The 23,426-nt window shown below is 40.2% G+C and overlaps 1 protein-coding gene across 29 annotated transcripts in view; it reads left to right on the plus strand.

Annotated features, from left to right (window-relative positions):
- The window catches only part of DTNA (dystrobrevin alpha), a 232,415-nt gene that overhangs the window by 165,339 nt on the left and 43,650 nt on the right, over nucleotides 1-23,426 (plus strand). For 24 of the 29 annotated variants that reach the window (XM_052786883.1, XM_052786884.1, XM_052786881.1 and 21 more), the window contains 6 exons: nucleotides 4,246-4,331; nucleotides 5,881-6,035; nucleotides 10,481-10,586; nucleotides 13,093-13,259; nucleotides 15,735-15,859; nucleotides 21,184-21,264. In XM_052786883.1, the coding sequence (XP_052642843.1) occupies nucleotides 4,246-4,331; nucleotides 5,881-6,035; nucleotides 10,481-10,586; nucleotides 13,093-13,259; nucleotides 15,735-15,859; nucleotides 21,184-21,264 (720 nt within the window). Of the gene's footprint in view, nucleotides 1-4,245; nucleotides 4,332-5,880; nucleotides 6,036-10,480; nucleotides 10,587-13,092; nucleotides 13,260-15,734; nucleotides 15,860-21,183; nucleotides 21,265-23,142; nucleotides 23,233-23,426 lie in introns of all 29 variants that reach the window. The other 5 variants (XM_052786895.1, XM_052786875.1, XM_052786877.1 and 2 more) reach the window with 1 other exon arrangement.

The raw sequence follows: 23,426 nt of genomic DNA on the forward strand, positions 1-23,426 counted from the left end.
AACAGACTGTAAAATATTCTGTGCTAATCATCTTCAGCACTGACTCAGTATTGCAATACAGCTACTCCTGCTGCAAAGTTTAAGTGACAAGAAAATAGCTGATTTTTCTCTGTCCCTTGACATACCTGTCCTGTGAATGGAGCTGTGAGCTCTGGGCTATGAAACAGACCCAATCTGGCTGGAGGGGCTTGACTTCTACAAAGAAAAGAGGACATATTCGCGCCCTTGTTTAATAAAATGCAATTTGAATCATACTGAGTTTGATACATAAAGATGTTCAGTGTCTGTTTTGGAAGTATCACTTCTTGCTCATCCATCTATTCAGAGCTGTAAAGTGTTTAATTCCCTCTCTTCTCCACCTTTGCTAATCACTGAAAACCATACAGGCTGGCTAGCTTTTATGAAGGAAGTCCAGCAAAAGAATGCATTTCAGAGATTTGGTCATTATGCATTTTGCTCTCCTAAATGAAAGAATTTTGCTTGATTCCAATAAAATTTCCTCTCTGAAACCTGTTTGTGAAAATGGGAATTTGTAATTACAGCCTCTGACATTTCAGAATTGGCTGCCCTGTGGGCAGTAGGAGGCCCACAAGTAACTGAAGAAATTTCATTACTTTTGGAAAAGATAACTTAAAGCATTGGGGGAGCACCACTTCATTCCTAGTTAATGAGAAAAATTGTATTTTCTCGATGTCCATTTCATGGGACACATTTGCTATTTCTAAAGATGTGATGTTATTTCTTTATAGCTTTCCCCACCATATGGCTGTCTCAGTATGAGTATTGCTAGAGATCCTGACAAACATCAGTGTCATCCATTTGGTACCGCTCTCCTTGCTGACCTGAAAGGCAAATTCGGGCCCTGGAGCTGGACTTAGCCTTGCATGGTCTGTGGATTTGATCAGGCAGTCCGTGGGGCTTCCTTGCTCTGCGGAGATGCTGTCTCTCTCTGCAGCCACGCATTTGAAGAGGAAACCTTCCGCTCTGCTCTGGTGTCTAAAAGCATGTATTATTTTTCACCCTTTTTTCTCCAAGCAGCAGAAGATAACCTTAAGCCCTGGCCATCATTCTCTTCCCTAAGTACTCCATCCTGTGTTGTTGCTAAGTGCATATCAGCTTCAAGGTTTGCTGTTGCCACCATTTATGCATCTAGTGCTTTTCTATAGGGATCTGAAGAGTAACCTCAATAAGACAGGTGCTATACAAAATCAAAATATTTTCTGTCCTCTCTTATTTCCACTAGTAAAATTTATATCTCTTTGCATTAACCAGACTAAAGCTTCTTTCAGGGAGCGCTGACTTCAACAGAGATCTTCAGGCTGCTGTGAGCTACTGCTTCAGCATTTGCTTTTACGCAGCAAACACTGTGAGACCCTAGTGCTGCCAGTCAAGGGCATCTGTAGTGCTTAGACATAGCTTAGGGCACTTCTGGATCCAAATGATATTGGCAAGTCTTAGGCCCCATTATCCTGTCGGTTCATCAGTCATATATATTTATATATGCATGTGTGTATATGCACACACACACACACACACACATATATATTTGGAAGGCAAATTGAATTTACACTGGCTCTAGTGATGCTTTTATGAATACAAATGACCGATAGAAAATACAGTGTCAAACCTAATCAACTCAAATGGAGAGATTGAAGAGATAAATGAAATCTTTTCTTTTTCTGTTCCTCTGTTCCATAACCATTTGAGTATGGGAAAAGCTGATGGCTCTGGGATGGAAAGCTGAAGGCGAGTTGATATGTGTCTGCCATTCAAGAATATAATCCTATTAGTAAATGTAACTAAACCTACTGGGAAAAATAATCTAAATCTGAAGCACTTCCACATAGGCTTTATTTTTTCCTCTAATTCTTCCAGTGCTTCTTAATAACGCCAGTGCTTCCACTTAGCATTTATTTTTCTTAACAACACTTTTAAAGGCAGGTGAAAACCTCATGATGAAACAGTGCAGAAAAACTCCCAAAGGTCTAAAGGGTAGCATGCACAAGAAGAATACAAAATGACCAAATCCTCAGCCATAGCACTGCTAGGTGGTGGTTTACACAAATTAGAATCCAGTCAACGAAGGATTGAAATACAGAAGACTGGAAATTCCTATACTGTGATTTTAATCTTATGAAACCAGTCAAAGAGGACACAGTGTAATGAAAAAAAAAAAAAGTACACAAAAGGTAGCATTAAAGAACATAGAAAAGATTCATTTCTTAAATATTGAAGTAGTGAACTTATTTCTTTTTGTCTGTATCTCCAGTTGATTTTCTGCCAAAAAGCATAATTTTAAATGAGTGTAAAGAATATTTAGAATTAATATTTAGAATCATGTGTTATACTGATGTAGAACTAAATCCAATTCACCGAACTTTAAAGATTATTAGCTAGCCAAACTTAGGGAACTGACTCATTTTCTAAAGTCTGAGTGACTTAATAAACATAGCAGTGAAGCATGTAGCGTGCTTTAATGTACTGATATGAGTATACCATTCATGTCTACTATATATGTATACGTTATTGTATTAGTCTGGTTTGGGGTTAGCAGAGAGAGAGAGACACAGTCACAGGCTCTGTGTCTTTCCAGAATCAGTTTATCTTTTAGTTCCGATCAGACACAATTTTCTTCATTAGAATTATGAGTGACGATCAACAGAGTAACTTCAGAAATATTGATGAAGAGCTAAATTTCTATATATTGCTATTGCGAGTGCAGTTTGACTATCTTATGTAAGACATAATTATATATATTTTAACAGGAAATCTCTTAAAACCTAATGTTCCCTGGTAGAGTAAAGAGTGAAGGTCACAGAAACTCCACTTCCAAAAAATGATATAAAACTTTATTATCTGGTCCCATCATTAGCCCTATCAGTAGAATTTAGGAGGAGACATGGGTGCCATTTTGCTAAGGTCACAAATATTGGCTGACTGTCTCTTTTTTAAAGCATGATGACAATGTGTTCTCACTGATGTCATTAAACAGGCATATGGGAAGCTATTAAGTAATGCTGGGGAGTTTGGATGACATAAAAGTTGCTCCAGTGCAACTGTGGACTCACTGCCTTATAGTAAGACTCTGAGAAATCCAAGAAAAAACAAATTTCACCATTTGGATGCCAAAAAAATGAACATTAAAAAGCAGATGAACTTATAAGAGCATGTTCACCTTCATCTTTGGAAAGGGACTGGACGTTACAGCATTTTTGTTCTGCCATTCCTGTCAACACTGGACTTAGTTTTGCCTAAACTGGGGGGATACGTCTTATAGGAGCTAAGAGTGCCTTGCAGTGTGTGAAGTCATGTATTACTCACGCAGCTCATATACAAGGTTTCTATAATGGCAGGTAATCACTGGGGACCACCATGACTAGAGGGAGAATGAGGATAGCAAGAGGAGCAATAAAGTTAAGCCATTGCATGCTTCAAGGCGGTTGAAGGAAGAGTTGGCAACATGTTAAAGGTGAACACAGCATCCTGAGAGTGCAGTATACGATCTGATCCTTCCAGGGAGAAAAAAGAGTCTTTTATTTTTACCTGAAAGTGACTGGGTTTACAGAAAACACTGTCTTTTTGCCCCAAGGCATACTCCTATATGCATTTGGGGTTTAACAGCATTATGCATTTTAAGTTGAAAATAGAGAGCCAGGCATAGCCTCAACTTGAACAAACCAGGGACAAGACTCTTCTACATATTACAACAAATGTCCTTTGCTCATTCGGGATGCAGGTATATTCCCCACTTTTCAGCAAAGTCCCTCTTAATGGTTCATGGGGGTCAGGTGTATAATTTAAAAGGCAATTGTCAGAACTTGTTAACAGATACAATAGGCAGCTTGTGGAATCAGTGTTGATTTTTGCACTTATTTGCAATCTTCTAGGGATGGAAGATACACAGTGCACTTAGGATAGGGAGACCATGAGTGTGGTAGGTGCCTTCCAGTGCTACTGTAGCATAAATAGCAGTCATAATCATCACCTTAGTGTATAATGAGATAAACAGTTTAACACTGAGCTTCATATACATAATAAATCTGTTCTGAGATCTTTACAGAACAGTGTACTGATGTGTGTTCCCACAAAACAAACTTCAATTTTAAAGGTCTTATTTCTTTGTATGTCAATCCACATATAGTGTGCATTACAGTATGTCATGTCAATGATACACATTTTAAGTGGAAAGAGGTCCATATTATAAAATGGACATATAAAATATGTCTACTTTCTACTTTTGAACAGGGAAGGACATGGTAAAATTTCCGTTTTTGCTGTCAAAATGGCCTTGGCAACTCTTTGTGGAGGAAAGATCATGGACAAATTAAGATGTAAGTCTTTTGGGTGACATTTTTTACCTGTTAATCATTGTTGTACTTGGAGACATAATAGTACAGGTAGGAAAAGAGAGAATTAGGATAAGTTACAGTTTCATGGCTGGGTTTGGGCTTTGCACTATATATATCTCCAAGTAAATCCTGCTAAATGTTTGGCTGAACTTCGCACCAGACTTTATATTTTTGAAGCCAAATTGTATATATTGAGGTTGTGATTGGTGGATTTTATTTTTTTTTCTTTGGGATGACTGAATTCAAAGTACAGGTAAGTGCCTCAACTGTTCAACACCATGAAGCATCATTTAGCAATTTCTTCAGACTTCTTTTTAATAACATCTCTCTCATTTTACACTTAGAAGTACAATATATTTATGCACTATTTATATTTCTTCCATAGGGCACATACTAATTCCATCTGTTTTGGAGAACAGATTCTCATTTCACAGGATTTATTCCCAGTTCCCCAATAGCCAAGGCATAGTTTACTTGCAGCTGCAATGAAAGACTTCCTGGTTAGTGCTATGATGTCCATAGCTCAGATCCAGAACACCATTTTCCAGACTTTTTGACCAAAGGATTAATGTCAACCTTCAGTTTCCTCTGAGCCTTTTACCACAGCCAAAGAAAACTGAGTTTACAAATTGTTGTTGATTAGAGTAGAGAGGTAGAAATCCCAGGTGCTAATTTAGTCTTCCAGATTTGATGCCATTTTTTAATATATTATTTCTATGTAGAAACTCAAATACAGACTGAACTTAGATTATAAATTGAACACTGTTTGTTCCCGAGGCTGCTTTAAGAATAGGAGCAGGGTCCATCCAGCGGAAGGCTGGAGTACGATGCTGATTTTCCAGGTCAGTAGTCCCAGGGTCCTGTTGTCAAAATTTCCCTTCCAGGTTCCTGGAAATGAAGCAGCTGACATGACAGCCTGAAAAATTATAAATGTTCCTTAGTCTATGATCCCATGCTAAGCTTAGGATAATTTTAAACAAGGGAAAAAGTAAAGGCTGAGAAATATGAATCTCTGCAGTAATAAAACTGCTATATTTTTATACATGAACAAAAAAGAAAAAAAAATGGAGAAGAGTGAAAAGTAATGCATTTGAAAGACCTTCAGTGCTTTGTATGTCCAAAACAATAGTAACTGACTTAATGAACTCATTGTCAAGATTTAGATTTGACATGGTAAGCTGGCAGTAGGCAAAAAGCTGATGTTGCGTATCTTGTCAGATTAGATCCTTCTTATCTGATTAAATTACTGCCTCATGCCATGCATCAGACTTTGCTTTAAAAAATGACCACACACAATAAAAAAAAAGCAGGAATATTTTAATATCAAAATCAGCTACTTTTTAATACGTAAATCATTCACTGTGTTTTCTGTTGAGAGGGGTTATAATTAAAGATGCAGTAATAGTGGAGGTTTCCATAAGCAGAACATGTATTTAGCACTTCTGGTTCAAATCGGATGATACTGAATTCAGAGCAAATCTGCAGCTCTCACTGAAGTTGCTGTGTCCTTTTCTTGTCTTCTCCCCCTCAGATATTTTCTCAATGATTTCCGACTCCAGTGGAGTGATGGTTTATGGCAGATATGACATGTTTCTGCGGGAGGTTCTCAAGCTGCCCACAGCTGTCTTCGAAGGGCCTTCATTTGGTTATACTGAGCAGTCAGCAAAATCCTGTTTCTCGCAACAGGTAAATGAAGAGTGAGCATCCTAGACACAGGATCTCAATCATGCCTCTGAGCAGGCCAAGACTTTCTTCCTTTCTTACACATAAGTGCATATTTGCCCAGGAAACGCATGGCTGGGTGGAGGGGAGGTCCACTTTGCTAATTTCTGGCATGTAGGTTAGGTGCCTTCAATAGGAAGCTAGTCTCTATAGGTTCCCCATATAACCACAGAGGAGGGAGGGGCTTAGTGAAAAAGTGATTCAGAGCAGGATGTTAACTTACATGTTCCTAAATTAGGGAGCCTGAGGAGACTAACTTCCTAATTTAAGCACCTAAGTTAGATACTTACATTTAGGTGATACAAATACCCCAAGACATGCAATCCTCCACTCCAGTTAGTTGTTGTTGCTATAAGCATATATGAGACTTTAACATCTCCATACGAAGCTCAACTCCCACTGAAAAATCAAACTACATGTTTTCCAAGGGGTGGTGTACATACATGAGAAGTTTATGAGTGAGAAGAAAATTGCCTTAAACCTTTATTGAAAATGGGAGTCAGTAGGTATTAGAAAATCCGTATTCTCTTACAGATGTCATCAATGAGATAGGGTCAGGAAAGCAATGAATTTATCCTGAAGAAAATACGAGATTTTTCCACAGCTCTCCAGACTGTAGGTGCCCTGAGTACAGTACGTTGGCTGCAGCTAATACCTAGCACTTCAAAAGATCCCATAATTGGGGCTGGTTGTCCACTTCTCCAATGGAGAAAGAGAGGATTCCTCTGGCTCTTGCCACACATCACACTGTATAATTCCATAAATATAAAGTAAGAGAAGATGCTGAAACTGGGAAAATGTTGGAAATAAAGTGGTATTTTCCTTCTCTTTATCCTTCCATTCACTAACTGAATACTGTTGAACAAATAAGTTGAATGGAGCAGGAATAGTGTCATTTTCATGCAAAATAGAGTCTCATTTTTTGTTTTCCCTCAGTTTCATCACTAATCAATAGGCACTCCAGTCAACTGAAAAGCATTGTTGAAATTCATTTATTGAATCATCTCGCAAATAATCTTAAATGGTTATGTTTGCATATGTGAAACTAGTCTTGTTTCACAGAGGAAGACTTAAGACAGCATTTCATCTTATGTTGAAGAATTTACATAGTGAAGTGACTTTTGGTAGTTCTGTGTTAAAATAATAAAAGAGTGCTCTTGCATGGCAACAGAGCATTCAAGCTGTGCATGTTGGACATGCTATTATTAAAGATGAAAAAAGCAATTTCTTTTCTTGAAAAAATGTCATTCAGGCCTCATTTTCTATCAAAGCAGCCATCAGAAATGGCACTTCCATTGACATTGCATCCAAATGAGGGGACCAGATATACTAAGGTACCTCAAGAAACAAAGTCTCCAAACAGGCATTAGATGGTTTAGTTCACAATCTCCACTTAAAGCTAATAAGAGTTAGGTCTCTGACTGATGTAGGTACACAGCAGATTTACAAAGCTGCTGTTTTACATCTGTAGGCAGCCAAGTACTCTTGTAAACCTAGTCTAATATTTCACTTAAATTCACTTTATGTAATTTTCATTACATCCTCTCTAGGGATGAACCAGAGTTTTGAAATGAGACTCAAAACAACATATCGCTATGACACTATGATAAATGATATTTACAGTCTTAGTCACACCATAGGTCATTGTTTCACTCTCTCATATTGCTCTTAGCGTTATCAAAAGTTGATACCGTGGGATAAGTTTGGCACTCTGTTGTTCTCAGTATGGATCACTTTTGCTTACCAGAAGCCTTTCAGCCCCCTGATAAATAGATACCTCAGTATCAGGGAAAGAAAAAATTCTGGGAATGGTCTTCTGCTCATGGTGTCAAATCCATTTCAGTTTGCATTTGAAAGGATTTTTCCTGTTGCAGAAATGTTTTATTATTCCCCATTGTACTTGTTTACTTGATCAAACCGTGTATTTTCCTCCATCTGTGAACCACTGCTAGATTGAATGGCTATTGAAAATAGAAACAAGTGTTTCCTCATCAGCAAATTTATGGAACAGAAGTGCCAGAGCAAGTGACTTAATGTTTCAGAATACAAATCTCTGGCTCAAAAAGGAGTTTTATCGGCACCACTTTCCCCCTTAAGTAGAATTAATGTGATGTTATAGTGTATTTGTATTAAAAAGTGTTGTTATTATTATAAAACACACTTTTTATTTCTCTTTTTTTATCGCAAACTAAAAAGATAGACACTAACTTCATTTTCTTAGCACTTGGCTGAGTGTTATTCCACAAACCTAGACTCCATCTGCATGTAGCGTATATTTAGAAAACAGCTTTCAGTTTCAACTTTCCCAGCAGCTGAAAAAAAACTGCAGGTGAAAAATATGCCTTTTAAAATGTATGGAAATTGCTTTGTTGGTGTCCTTTTAAGGGACATTGCTCTCTCTAATCCATAAAATCAGTGACCACCAGAGGAGTTCAGCCGTAAAGCTGTCAGTGAAGCTAAGTTGCTTTATTTGGTGCAAATCGGTTTTTAAATTATAGCTGCATTCAGAGCCCACTGCATTGTGGAAGAGCTGTTCTTGTCTCCCCGTCAACTTGCTTGTTTAGACCGGTTGCATGTTTGCTGCCAACTTACCTGCCTTCAGGAGCAGAGGGAAGTCTTAAGGCTACTCAGCTCTGCAGTATGGGGCACTGGAGGACCCTTCTTCTCCTAGACTTTGCTCTGCCTTTTCTTCCTCTGTTCTCAGTTCTGCTGCAGACAGCACAGACATTTGCTGGCGGCATTGGTCAGCAAAGCCATGCCAAATATCCACAGCAGATCTCCAAAAGAAAGATCCTTTTCTGTGAGCTGATGCTGATGATAGCATAGGATGCTTATTTGGGAAGTGGTTATCCTCTCTCCATGGGTGGGAAGGTCATTCATACAACAAGCAGGTGGTAGCTGTTTGATTGGACTTTCATACTGCAGGTATTATGGGAAAAGATAGTATTTCAGGGAGATTTAGAGCTCATATTCTGGCTATTTCTGTTCATTAAAAATCAAGACCATTTTCACAACTAGCCTGAAGTATTTTCTCTTCTAGGAACAAATATCTTTATATATTTCCCAATATCTTTCAATATTTCAGCCTTGAGACTGTTACAGAGTGAGGTGATTTCCATCGATCACTCAGTGTAAAAGAGAAATAATGATTTCCTTTACATCTGGTGGCAATTGTATATAAATGCAGCACAGACACTCCATCTGGAAATCTCAGCTCTTAAAAGCATTCCATAACACACAGAGATGATACATGTCACTGCATAGCTGCTGGTTTGCTTCCTCATGGGGTAACCACAGTTCTTTAGCAAGTTAAAGCAGTAGCTTATGCTATCAGATATGAAAATTTAGCAATCCCTTTGGATATGGGGATGCTACTTAAATATGTATGCCTATAAATTATATCTGCACACATTCTCAACAGGGCTCAATATTTTTGCATCTTAATTTTATTTTAAAGGAAGGCTCAGTTGCTGATTTCTTAAGGATTCTCTCTCCTTGACCACCTAGTAGTTGTGCACTTTAGTACACACTATGCGTAGCCAGTATACAATGTAGGAAAGAGCAAGTATTTATGGTGGAGATATCTCAGGTTGAAATATCACCTATATGTCTGAAAAAACAAATGAACTAAGATTTGTGATGACTTTTTCCTGACACCTAAGAAACTTAAGGCGCTAGATTTTTTTTTTTTAAATCAACAGGGATATTTTAGAGTTTAAATCTCTTTGAAAGATAAAGGGGCATAGATCTTTAAGTGCTTACAGCTGTGGAGAGTTTAGGAACAGTTGCAGTCCCTGAGTGTATGCAAACACAACATCCCACAATCAGAGCTCACCCATAACTAGTTGCCATCACTCAACAGACAAGCATAGTTTCTTAAATTACAGTAACACAATTGCCTGTGATGGTCTGTCCTTACCTATATTTGTCTTAAAATTATACTCCCTTGTCATTATTTTCTTTCATTTTCTTTGTTGGAGTACCATCAGTCATTCTCTGCAGTGACTTTTCATGTGAAAATTGGTAATACATAGTGGTACCCTACATGCACTTGTACTCATTATGGGGTACTCAGAATGCATGAAAACATGAAGAGTTGAATGCCAGCCATATTCACAGAGCATCTTCAGGCAATGACTTTAGAAGAGAGTCTTGAAGTGAGTGGGAGCTAGGTGTCTCCAGCCCAGCCTTGTGAAAAGGACTGCTAGTCATCAGTAGTACACATTGTAACTACTAAAAATAGTCCGGAAAAGCTTTGCTAGTATCACTTGTTCTTTTCAGTAAACCAGGGCTACAAGCAAACAGTGTCTGAAACTTGTTCCCAAGTGTTTCTGTAAGGACAAGATAAAATCATTTTGATATGTCTAATTACTGATTCTTTGTGCATGTTTGTTTGCTTGTTTGAGCAGAAAAAAGTCACATTAAACACTTTCTTGGATACTCTCATGTCTGATCCCCCACCACAGTGTCTAGTGTGGTTACCACTTCTGCATCGACTGGCAAATGTTGAAAATGGTAAGTAAGAGCTGCTGCCAAAAAAACAGTTACAAGAGTAAACTTCTGTGTGATGATTTTCTCACTCTGTAGATGGTTTTGTAGGAGATACTGTACTGGGTTCATTGACTCCACGTGCTATTTTTACAGTTACTGATAAAATATTTAGAGAATTCTGTTGGTCGTTCAGCCAGGAATGTGGCTTAATTTTTGCTATGCTCAGGAAATTGTCCTGATCATGTCCTCTCCTCCTGTGCTCTGGATAAGCAAAGAGCGATAGGACTTGATCCATTCACACACTTACATTTGGTAAACTATCAAGACCACAACTTTTATTAGCTGTGACATATGGCAGTAGAGAAGGAGCAGCTTGGCAGTTTCTGTTCATGCAATATTCTTGGCAGGGCATGTCCAGTGCAGTGCATGATACCAGCCAAAAGGTCCTCTTACGAAGGATCTCCTCCGAAGCCTACACTGCCAGACAATATACTCCGAAAAGGAAGTTCCAGATTCATCCTTACCCTTTGCTTGTGTGAAAGATGAGGATTTAACTGTGAGATGCCTCTTTCTCCTCAAGGGTTGTCTTTCCCCAAAATGAGTAGATCACAGATTTTAAGACAGAAAGGGACTGTGAAGATCAACTCATTAGATGCACAATGCATGTCGCATGTCCCTGGACAGTAACATCTTCCTCAGCCTTCCAACTTCTTGAGCACCTGGGGCAAAGTTCACAGACTCACAGATGTAGTCCTCCAGCCAAACTCTTCATTTATTGTTTCTGTAGAAGGTGCTGCCACACTGAAAGTGCAGGGGCAGAGCTACAAGGCTTGTGCATCTCATCTCACTGTGTGCACCACCAAATTGCAGACCACAAACTCTGTACAGTTTCTCGTGTAGTTCTGGAGGTGTTCCCCAGCTCCAATGCAGCCGACTTCTGCTGTTCAGAAGGACCAGCACTGACAATATTAAATAGAAAAAAAACCATGAGACAAGAATTGCCTTTTTACTGTCTTATTTATCTTGGTGTACTTGTTCCTACTGTGGCATTTTTTGCTCATGATCATCAGGAGGCAATGATCCTGACAGTCATTATTCCGACACTTTAAATCTAGAAAAAGAAAGATTTAAAAATGGAGGAAGTTTATACAAAAAATTTAAAATATTAATTTAGCAAGATAATAGATTTTTTGTAAACAATTTTCCAGCCCAGTATTTTGCCTCAGAGTGTGTTGTGTAAAAGGGGCTTGTTGAATATTCCTGTGTTGTTGCTACCTTGAAAGTTTATCTCTAGCATAATGGAAGCTTTGGGATGCTGCAGGGAAAAAGAAGTGGCAGGGAGAGGAGGAAGAAAACATCATATATACTCATCCTGTTAGGCAATAAAAGTATTTATACCATTTTTCCAACAAGAAAGTGGGGCTGGTGGAAGGGAAGGTGTGCAGCCATTTTTTGCTGATGAAAGAAGGAGGAGGAGGAGGAGGTTGTACATGTTCTTGTACTAAATAAATCTCTCTTCCACTGAAAAGCACCGAGGTAGGTAAGGTGATGTTCCCAAGTCCTTCCTGGCTACAGAGCCACCCCACCTTCCTCAAACTCTTGTCATCCATCCCTGTCCCTCACCAGCTTCACACTGTTTCCCAGCCTAGAGAACTAACCCTTCCTGCTGCGAAATTCTGGCAAGGAATTCAAGCCCTGACACACTCAGCACTGATCTGAATCCTCCCAGACTGAACCTTATGACAGAAGAGCAGAAGGTGCCCGGGAACAAGGAGATGTTCAGTACCCCGTGGTAAATTGGGTACATGCTGTAGTGAGGAGAGAGAAATAGCACTATTGCCAGGAAGGGGCTTCAAAATATCTTGATCGGTGTCTTAGTGTGCTCAGTGACTTGCATCCTCATTACTGTCTGCTTCTGAGTGGAATAGAGAACAGGACCACACGGGTCCCTTCAATAGCTGGCTTTCCAAATCTGGGCATCCAAAGCTAAGTGTTCAACTCCATATATAGGTACCTAAATGACACCAGTTGTACGGATGAGACAGCAGTAATTAAGAGACAATGACATGCCTAAGTACACTTTTGTCCTTCCAGTAATCAGACAGCTGAGTTTGACTTTTCCTCCAAGGCACATCACTTTAACTCCTCACAGCACAGCAAAACATTCAGCTTCCCCGAGTAACACAGCTGAAGGGTGCAGTGGATTTTCCCACATACGAATTTCCTCTATCATGTATTCTGTTAGACAGTGAACACATTTTTCGCTGCTGTGAGCAGGAGGTGCAGGCATCAGCTCAGAAGTGATGAAGGGTTTGGTGCCTAGTATAGGAAGCGTTGCCTGTGGCTCAGCACAGCTTGGTGGGTGGCTGCTCGAGTTTTCATGGGTCAAAGCTGTAGGCAGCATCCAACGCTGCAGATCACTAGAAACAAAGAAGGGACTCGCCCTTCAGTTCGGGGCTTTGTCTATAAACTTTTGCAGGGGGTATTCTCTGCTTTGGTTTATGGCTCGGTGTTTCTCTCTCCTGCACAGTCTTCCACCCTGTTGAGTGTTCCTACTGCCACAGCGAGAGCATGATGGGGTTTCGCTACCGCTGCCAGCAGTGTCACAATTACCAGCTCTGTCAGGACTGCTTCTGGAGGGGCCATGCCAGCGGTTCCCACAGCAACCAGCACCAAATGAAAGAGTACACGTCATGGGTAAGGGAAGGCTCGCGCCTCGCTGCAGACGGCGTTGCCCTCCAGCCAGCGGAGAAACCCCTGGCTGCAGCTCCAGGCAGCCGTCCGGCACAGGGAGGCTGGGAGCCGGGCAGCCGGTTTGGATCGGTGACCCCATCAGGGAGGCTCCGGCCTTGGGAGCCCTTGGGAGAACGTGGAGGTGGGAATGGTCTTCTCTGGGTGATGATCTGGGGCGGCTGTGACGGTGCATGCCGCAGGGAGGGCAGCGCAGGAGGGGCTGGCAGCAGAGCACCAGGCTCACGGCAGCTTCTCCCATTCCCACAGGACTCACGGTAAAATCATCATTGGCTTGCTCTGTTTGGCTACGTGTAAATGAAATGATGAATACTTAACTCTCATTCATCAATATTTTCAGTCGAGTGGCTGCAGCATATGCGTAGCATTTGGGATGGTCCTGGCACTGTAGATTTGAGCGTGGTCACAGGCTTAGATCCACAGTAGTGTTTACTGTAGAGAAAAGCACACTTCAGTCTTTTTGTTGTTAAACAAAATAATTCAATGCTTTTTCTCAGCTGAAAGAGAAGTATCAACAACTATGTTAACCTTCTCTGAAGGGCATCAGACCTGGGGGCTAAGCTCTCCATGGACTGGAGCAAAGCTCCAACAAGCCCTTGGTCATGGAGCATCCCAGTCCTTCAGGGCTCAAATCCAGAGACCAGCAGAAAAATCCTAACTAATCTCAAATATTACAAAAGTATATTGTTACCAAAAAAAAGAAAATTATGCATGTAGCAACAACTCATGTTTTTATAGTACTTTGAGTGTATTTTGGGCAAAGTTCTGAAGCTTAACACTTCTTAAATGTCTGTTTTTCTGTTGATGGAGCCAGCAAGGGTTAAATATGCTGTGGTTTGCTCTGTATGCCAGTCACACGGGCCCTGCCCTGCATCCCAGCAGATCTGGGTCTGTAATTGTTTTTGTGGATCCTAATTGCTGCTTGTTGCATAGACACAAATGGCTTGAGTTCAGTCTCTGAGTAGGAGAGTGCCCACTACATAGCTGTGACTCCATTGCTAACAGCAATTTGTGCTATAAAATCATTTTTTGCTGTAGCTAGGGAGCTGTAATTATAGGTACGAAGTAATTGGAAAACTTCAGATTTCTGCTCAGCAGAAGACAAAAACGTGATTACATGCCTAGTGGTTTCAAATGTTTCCTTGTCAGAAACAAATGTTTTGCTTCAAGTTTGAAATTGCCTTTCAGTAGCGTTCATTAGCATTTGTTCAAACCTGGTTAGCATTCTCCATAATGCATCCATATCGAGCTCCACATGCGGATTAAAGGTGTTCATGGGTGCAGTGGAACTCAACTGTTCTCAATTCAGAGTGAAATCACGTTTATAATGAAAGAGAAAAAGCCTGAACTTTACATATTTAGGTTGGATTTCTGTAATAGAAATATTTCATTATTGTCTTGATTACAGTCATAAGTCGATGCAGGATGTGTGTGCACAAATACAACACCACTTCCATTAAGTTCCAAAAATATTTTAAAATTTCAGCCTGTAGAGCTGTGTTTTGGGGGGAGGAGACAGCGTAAGGATCACTACCCCTGTTTTACTGGCAGAGAAACTGAATCACAGAGAGGTGGGTTGGATTCCCTGAGAATCTCTCGCACAGCCTAAAAGGCACCCTAGATCTCCCAGCCCGTCCTTAGAAAAGTGTTCAACTGCAAAGAGCGTCCAAACAAAACTAGAAAGCAGAAAATACTGGGGTTTTTTAGACTCACTGGTGGGATTTCAGGGTGAAAAGCATGCTTCTGGTGCAGAGCCTCCCCATCTTTTGGTGACAGTGACAGTACATCAGCCTCTTCTGGCATGCTGTTGCCATGGTGGGGCAAGTCTCATCATGCACATCTCAAATTTCCCGTTCCCCAGTGTGGCAGGGGCTGCAGTGGCCACAGGAGGTGGAAAAGGAACTTTATAACAGTAGCGAAATAGTAGAAGGTGCTGGAGCTGAGGGGGGAAATACTAGCAAGGGGAAAGAATATGGCGGCCTTGTGCCTGGCCCACAACTAGGAAGGAAACGGTGTCCCGTACAGTGTATCTGTATGGACAGGCATACACAGATGTGTTCTGCTTGCACTCCCAAGATGGTGAGGTACAAGCCGGCTCCAGTCTAGGCGACACTAACTTTGTGCTGTCCTTCATTCAATACTACCCGAGTGCAGCATTGCAAAGAAGCCATGGCAACTGCATCTGTCCATATAGATATACCCCCAAGCCTACTCTGAAAGGCCCCTGAAGGTAAGAGTAATCTTTCCTCCAAACTGAGCAGTCTTTGCCTTACCAGACTCTCAGGGTGGGAGGGGGGCAAGGGAGATGTCAGTCGATAGGTATGTAAGCTGTAGAGCTGCCTGTTGTTTTGTGCTTCCTATAGCAGAAAGAGTATGCACCTTACTTGTCCAGATTACCTCTACCTTCCTTGTTCCTCCCAGAAATCACCTGCTAAGAAGCTAACTAATGCACTTAGCAAGTCTTTAAGCTGTGCTTCCAGCCGTGAACCTTTGCACCCAATGTTCCCTGACCAGCCTGAAAAACCTCTAAACCTGGCTCATATTGTGTAAGTATCAGTGTGCTGTAGAGAAAGTAAGCTTTGTTGTAGGAGTTGCTTACACTGAGTTTAGATACTATGGCTCTGAACAAAACGAGAGGCAGCTGTGGCGTATCAAGCTCAATGCATCACAAGTGCAAATTTGCTGATAGGGTTATTTAGTATAAAAAAGTTCTGGTGTGAGTTCACTTGAAAAGTCAGTGGGATATGTACATGTAACCAAATACTGGGATGTGATGTTGGTGTGTCCCCCTTCTCTGCAAGAGCTATCTGTGCGATTCATTAGAGTTTCAGTACTTTGGGATGTATTAATGTTGAGAACGTTAGTTTTGTCATCTAGAGACTCAACTTCAGTGTCTCACGGGTATGTCTTGACACAAGGCACCAGAGAAAAATGAAGTCTGACCAATTTTGTTGAAATCAGCGTCAAGAGTTCTCGCTGGCTTTAGTGGAGCTGTGGCTTCACCCAGCCCTGAAGAATTACATGAGTCTGCATGAGAAGTGTGTCTTTAATTGCTAAGTCAATTGAAAAGAGTCTATTATCTTTACATTTTTGTATTTTATATATAAAAATTATTATTTGGTGTAGAATTTTGTGTCACTACTTTTTTTCTACAGGAGTCAAGAAACTCAAAGCATGGAGAAAATGTATTTGTGCAGGGTGGGGAAATTATCACTTTGGATTTTTTTTTTTCTAAAGTGTCTCCACCATGCGTAGTGGCAGTTGCTCAGATTTTCTCATTTATCAGTTTGTTTTACCTTTGCTTCCTGGGTCCTTAAAAAAAAAAAGTTAAGTTTTCCATAGAATTCAGGAAAAATCAAGACATTGGTTGGAAGAAAGTTACAAAGAAATCAACTTGGAAAAATTATTCCAAAAATACTGTCTTTAAAGTATTTCTCTTATTCTGATATATTTCTTAAGAAAATATCTTAACCGTTTTCCCAGGGGCCCTGACTGAAGCATTTCAGGCAGCAGCCATTGAAATTGTATTTGCATGCTGTGTATCTGTATTACTGCCTGCTGGAACTATTCTGGTCTGTAATTATTATACAGACTTATTTTTGTCAGTACTGAATGTTTGTCTGTAGCATCTTTAAGGGCGAGTGCATGCTGGCCAATGTGGGCCATGTGACACCTGGAAAGTGTGTCTGACCTACCTGACATTTTAAGGGTAAATCATGCTGATGGTCCTCCTCATGTGGTTACAGCAGAACTTTTTCAAGGTGTAAAAGAGTGCTCTGCTCTTCAGACACAAGGTGTCTCTGACAGATACGTGTGCCAAATCCCTGTCACACTTGACTATCAGTTAAAACCCCTGCACCTCTTTATGGAGGTATGACAGGAGGATGTTGTTCTTTGGAAAAAATCATCCAGAATTGGATCTGCTGAGCTACCCCACTGCCGTGCCTGGTATAAAAGCCTGGCTCTGCTGGCAAGTCAGTGATAATTTCACAGGGCAGATTTTGGCCATTCTTAAGGGAAATGGAAAGAGGCAGGGAGCATGAAACTGAAAGAGAAGCCTCTGTTCCCTGTTGGCTGGAGGCCCTTGAAGGCCTGGGGCTATATCAGGAGATAACGGGTAGTGAAAACTGGGCTACTGCGAATGGATTAAATGCATTTAGGCAAGGCAAGGGGAAGGTACCTTAATTGAGTAGGATCTGTTCCAAATCTTTGCTGTGAACTTAACACCTTCCCTTCTTCCTAACTATATAGACATAATTTAGAGTGATTGGATGTGAGAACAAACCACCATCTATTTTGTTTTATGATAGAGTTTCTCTTTATTCATAGATTGAAGGCAATATAACTTGGCAATATAATATTAGCTATAATGATACGAGTGAAAAACCTGTGAGTTGTGGAGGTAGCATGATCTATAGCATAGTTCACATAAATTAACTGAGGGGAGAGATATGCTACAGTACCTCATTGAGAATATCTTCTCGCTGATGTGATTTTTATTTTTAAACATAATGGAAATTGAGAGAAACAGCTCTGGGCAGGAATCCAGGCAAAAAGGGTTTTATATGTGCATTAAATGGAAGAATTTTGGCAACAAAACAGTATCCTTTTCTTAGCTTCTAGCTTAAATGGGGACAAGTACTCTCTGCATCACTATACAGCCTTTCCTTTTCATCAATCTTGCACCTTTGAGTGGTACCAGACAGAAAGACTGCATGGGTTTTTTTGTTTTACTGGTGCCACACAAAATTTTCAGTTAAGCAAGAAACACATCTAAGGCTCATCTAGAGAAGTAGTTATCAAGGTGTCATTAACCTGATGGAGGAACTCCCCCCATCGACGGAGGGGTCATTTTTCCTTTCTATACATAAGATTGGCAGCAAAAAACAAACACCAGACTGCAGAGATGACAAGTGGCGTGGACAGTGCATCATGGAGGTATTTTTCAAATGCATTCTGCACTGGTCTGACTTTGTTTCCATCTAAGCCTGTGGGAGCATTGTTTTTTAGATCAGTGTGAAGAGGTTAGACCAGCATGGAGCACTTTTTGGAAAATCCCTCTTACTTAATTTGGTTTATTACTGTGGGTATGTGTTATGCCATAACGTGCATTTATTACATAGCATATTTCAATAGTATTAAGTGTTTTCTGCCTCCTTGAAGAAAGTTGATTGAGTATCATCAGCTCACTTTTATCAGAAAGCTTAATCACGCACTTCCAGAAGTTTAGAAATAACCTCAGAAAGATATACATTTATAGTCAATAGCTGAGTTTTCCTTTGCTTTACCATAAAGTCTGCTGTTCTTGTCTTACCACATCACACAACTGTATATGTATGTTTGAACATCCATTTGATATTCAAGCTGAACCAAAGGAATGTGACAATGGGCTTCAGCCTTTAAGAAACTCGCCTTGGAAAAGCGCGGATTAGTTTAATATAGTTTCCTTCATAGGAGAATTGACAAACTAATGCTAGTCACAAAACTTAAGCAAAGCCTTGGAGTTTATAGACATTTGTACACAATAGTAGCTCTGCATATGTAAACAGATTAATGACCTTTTATGCATAGAGGCTGTCATGCTTTTTGCAGAATCAAGGTCATAAGAAATGGAGTATGTCCAATGCACTGCTTAGACCACATACCTATTAAACTGACAAGTTAATTAATGATCTCTTTTTCATTTCATTTTGGCTGCAAAAGAGATACTTGGTGAGTATTTTTCTTCTTTAGTACACTTATTGGAGGAAGAAGTTTGGAAAAAAATGCAATAATCTCATTATTACCAATCCTTAACTTTTTATCAGAGTCCAGAGCCAAATAAATAATTGTCTTTGAATACAGAGACAGTGAAAGGAAAGAGCTCTTTTGGGGCTTAGAAGCTTTCTCTTCCACCCCTATTTTGACATAAAGCTTAGGCAAGACATTAACCTGAAGTGTATATGTGGTGAACTGCTGAAGTAAGTGGCTGCCACATACCCGCTTCCTACTGCGTCAGCAGAGGTAGACTGGGTGCAAGGCAAAGCAGAGCCCAAACTCTGCCAAGGGAGTACTCCTCCTGCCTTCTCCTCTAGGACAGTGTTGAGAACCAGCCTCTCCTCCCTTCTCTGCCGCTGTTTAGGATTCCACAGCCCAGGGTTGGACCCATCTTTCAGAAACCCCAGCCTGTGCCCAGTTAGTTTCGGAATGTGTTCGCTGCCCAGTGATTGCATTGAGAAAAGGAAAAATGCAGTAGTCACATGTAGTTGGTGTGAACTATTTCTCTTCTGTCAATTACCAGTTTACAATTCCCAGGCAACAAAATACCAGTTGCTTACCCATTAAATAAAATTGGTTTCTAAGTATTCTCTTGAAGTTTATTTTCAAATCTCTGTATTTCAAGACTCATAGCACAATCACCTTTCCAGTGGATTGGCTCTGATCGTGGCCTCATCCAGGCTCTTCCTAGCTTTGATGGAGTCCATGAAAAATAACATTAAACACTTCTCCATAAGTACATATAGCACAAAGTGCTGCTTCTCAAATTCATGACTGACCAGAACTGGAGTTTTTCCCGTGGGTCTGAAGATGCAGGGTGAGGCTAAAACTGTATTTTCATATAAATAAATAACATGCCAAATCCTACTCCTCTCTACTCCCAGTTTTAAACTACTTAAAATTGATGTGGTATTGTCAGGCTGAGAAATCCATTTGGACTTGTCAAAGACCACACATTTATGCTTGTCTTCTAACAGTTACAAAATAAGGAAGAAAACGTATAGTAATAGTTCACTTCTGTGCAGAACTGGCTTTCTTAATTTCTTACAAATGGTTTGGATGATCAGTTGTCTTGCACAATTGGAGACCAGTAAATATTTTGCAGATGGCTACTATATTTTGATTTGCACATCTGCAGAATTCAGAAAGCAAGACAGATCTTTCACAGAGCTTAAAGGGGATATTAACCAACTTGAAATCTAGGCAATTTGAAGTGTGAATTATATGGCTTCAGGTTCTGCTCATATCTGATTGAAAACCCTGTGATTTTAATAACATTTTTTAGTTTTTCCAGGGTGTCTATGTCTTGTGCCCAATATTGCATAAGAAGTCCATTAAGAAGGGGAAATTTCTCCTTAATGGATACAGGAGAAAAAATTATACACAAAATATTTTTTAAGAGTAGACAATAAAAGAAAGCAGAGGAAATATTCGTTTTCATTTCATTTTTAGTAAGAGCAGGAAATAAAGAACGTAATAATAAAGCCATCATTGTCAATGGGTCCTCTTAAACTAGATACTTATTTTAAATTTTGATTTGGGGGGTTGATACACCAGTTGAAAAGCTATGCAGTTAAACCAGTTTAGTACTACATGTGGTTTATGGCATGCTGAGGGGTATGGGTACACTGCGGTCACTATGTGGATATGGTAGCATGGAGCGTAGGGCCAGGGATAACCTCATGAAAAGATGTGTAATTTATTGGCAATTACCCCCTGCAGACCTCCATGCTGCCACAGCAAACCTGCTACCAGTGCTCAGCCTAGCTGGTTGAAAGCAGTGACTGCACTGTGGACTGCAGGCTCTGGAAAGAAAAAATGGCATAGCAGTTGTTTTGCCAAAGGAGGAAAAAAAATCAAGCAAGTTACTTAAAACTCACCTCAGCCCACACAAAAGCATTATTTCTTTCCAGGCCTAAATAACAGTGTGTTTTTATCAACTTCTGGTTAAAAACACAGCATCTTTAATTTGGAACTATTGCTTCTTAAAGCAAAAGGTGCTAGTAGTCGTGTTACTTTAACAAGAAGCTCGTTTAATTCTCTGTAAATACTGTTGCTGATAAGTTTTCTTTTGTGCAAAATTAACGCAACTGGGTATTTTGCCACCTTCTAGGCCCCCCCGACCAGTAACCAGCATGAACGACACACTCTTCTCCCACTCTGTTCCCTCAGGAAGTCCTTTTGCAAACAGAAGGTGAGTTCTTATCCTAATTTATGTTAAACCATATGTGAGAGTGGTGGAGGTTTCAATTTTCAATTCCCCCCAGAAAAAAACAAACCCAAAATAAAATTAACACATGTGAGCAGAGAAATGTCTTGGTTATTTTGGACTGATACTGAGATATCTGGATGGAGAGCTGGAGTTAGGGCACCCCAAGCGCCTCACAACAGAGCACAGAACTTTGGTTCTCATTTGAACCATTACGTCCCGCTAAATGTGCTCACATGCAACCTAGGCATCCTCCCATAGGGGCTGAAAATGGGGTGTTGGTGAGAAGCCATTTCATAACAGCGCTGTGGGAACAGGAACTGGGACATGCCGTTGCCTACTGGGAATGCCTGCATCGTACTGTAAGATATGATACGAACAAAGAGAAAATGTTTTCATACTTGCAAGATATATAGCAAGACATCCTTACTCCTGTTAAATCACTCAGACTTTCATTAAAGGCTACAAGAGAGAAGGAGTAGTCTTGGAATATGGTGACCCTTCAGCAAACAAACCAGAGAAGAGGTGTCAGAAACATTAATCCCAAAGAAAGGTGCTTGCAGCTGACTATATACAGTTTGGCTCAGTATTTTGGCTCATACAGGCAAAATATGCTAGCTGTCTCACCCAATCTATGTAAACCTACCAATGCACATAGATGAGAAGGTGGCAGAAAAATAACTTCCTGCTGTACTGGGGAAGATGAGCAATATGTCTTCCTTGAGTGCATTTTATTGCTTGGTTCCTGCTGTATGTGTCAGTGCTTCAGCATTCCCAAATAACCAAACGCAATCTCGGGGTATGCATGGCTACGCATTTTAACACCAAAACCAAACTCACAGTGTACCACACTGCAATCTCACAGTAAAGGTAGTTTACTACTACTTTGATTTATGAACTTGGTTACCAGGAGCTATGAACTGTAAACTCTCAGTGTTACCTTAGTGCAAGTAGCTGCTGTGATGGAGATGCTTTTTGCAAGCCAGTCCCAAAGCAGCCCCCAAGACCAGATCCGCTGCCTATGCAGACAGTGAGACTGCAACTGCAAATTCATTTCTGTTGTTGGAAAATATGGGATTTTATGTGCAAGGCAGGATAATCTATTTGTGGCCTCTCCAGGACAGGTCATTAAAAGCAATGCTCTTTAAGAGTGTAGCTGTTGCTTCTGTTTATCCCCAGGCAGTCCCTGTGCTCATTCAACAGCAGTATGCCTTGCCATTTAGGCCAGGATCCTGCAGTAATAATCACAGCACTATCTATTGTGCTGCTTGTTTTAATTTACATATGAAAAATTCCTGATTATTTTACTTTTGTGTTCTTTAGTAATGCAACTGACTGTCTTTAACTATCAGGATTAAATGTATGTGATTCCTGAGCCATTAGAATTCCTTTTCTCCTAGAGGAAAAACTCCTTGATGGAGAATCCCCTGAAGGCAGGAGACAATAAACCCACCCCAACCATAGGTACCCAGACTTCCTTGTAAGTGGATAGTACAACATCCTTATACAGCAAAAAGTTTCCATGATGCAGCAGTCAGTTCTGGCTTTTTTTACAGTTGACAGTACCCTGGTATGTAAAGCAATTACATTGCTTGTATATTAAAAGTTTTGTAAATTTTGTTTCATTGACGTAGCAGGATTTTAAGTGATTGACAGCTTATTCTCATTATTTTTATTTTCATCTCTTATAAATTTAATTTGCATTTTTTTATTAGAAAGAAAAACACCCTACAAACTGTTAAGTCAGTATCCTTGCTAAATGGTTGCAAATTGCATTTATTGTAATGAACCAACTCTGAACACACTGCTCTCTGTGTATACTTTTTGGGCTATTAACAAGGTTTCATTATTTGAATCATTCAGGTTACTTGGGGGTATACATGCAGCCAGTCCTGTGGCTGATGAACATTCTCTTATAAAGCTGTATGTAAATCAGCTTCACAACAATTCACGGTCAGTATGAGAGCACTAACCCACTAATCACCGTAGTTCTGTAGCTCATGCACTAAATCATTAGAGATTCTGCTAAACTACTAAAGATATTCTTTAAGGAAGGCTCTGGTGGGCTAGAGGGTTTCTGCGGCTCTAATTAGTCTTTTGAGTAGACTTCCTGCTGGCTGTGGGCTTTGCCAACTTCTCTTGCTTCT

This window comes from Harpia harpyja, chromosome 5 (assembly GCF_026419915.1).
Source record: "Harpia harpyja isolate bHarHar1 chromosome 5, bHarHar1 primary haplotype, whole genome shotgun sequence".
Taxonomy (NCBI): domain Eukaryota; kingdom Metazoa; phylum Chordata; class Aves; order Accipitriformes; family Accipitridae; genus Harpia; species Harpia harpyja.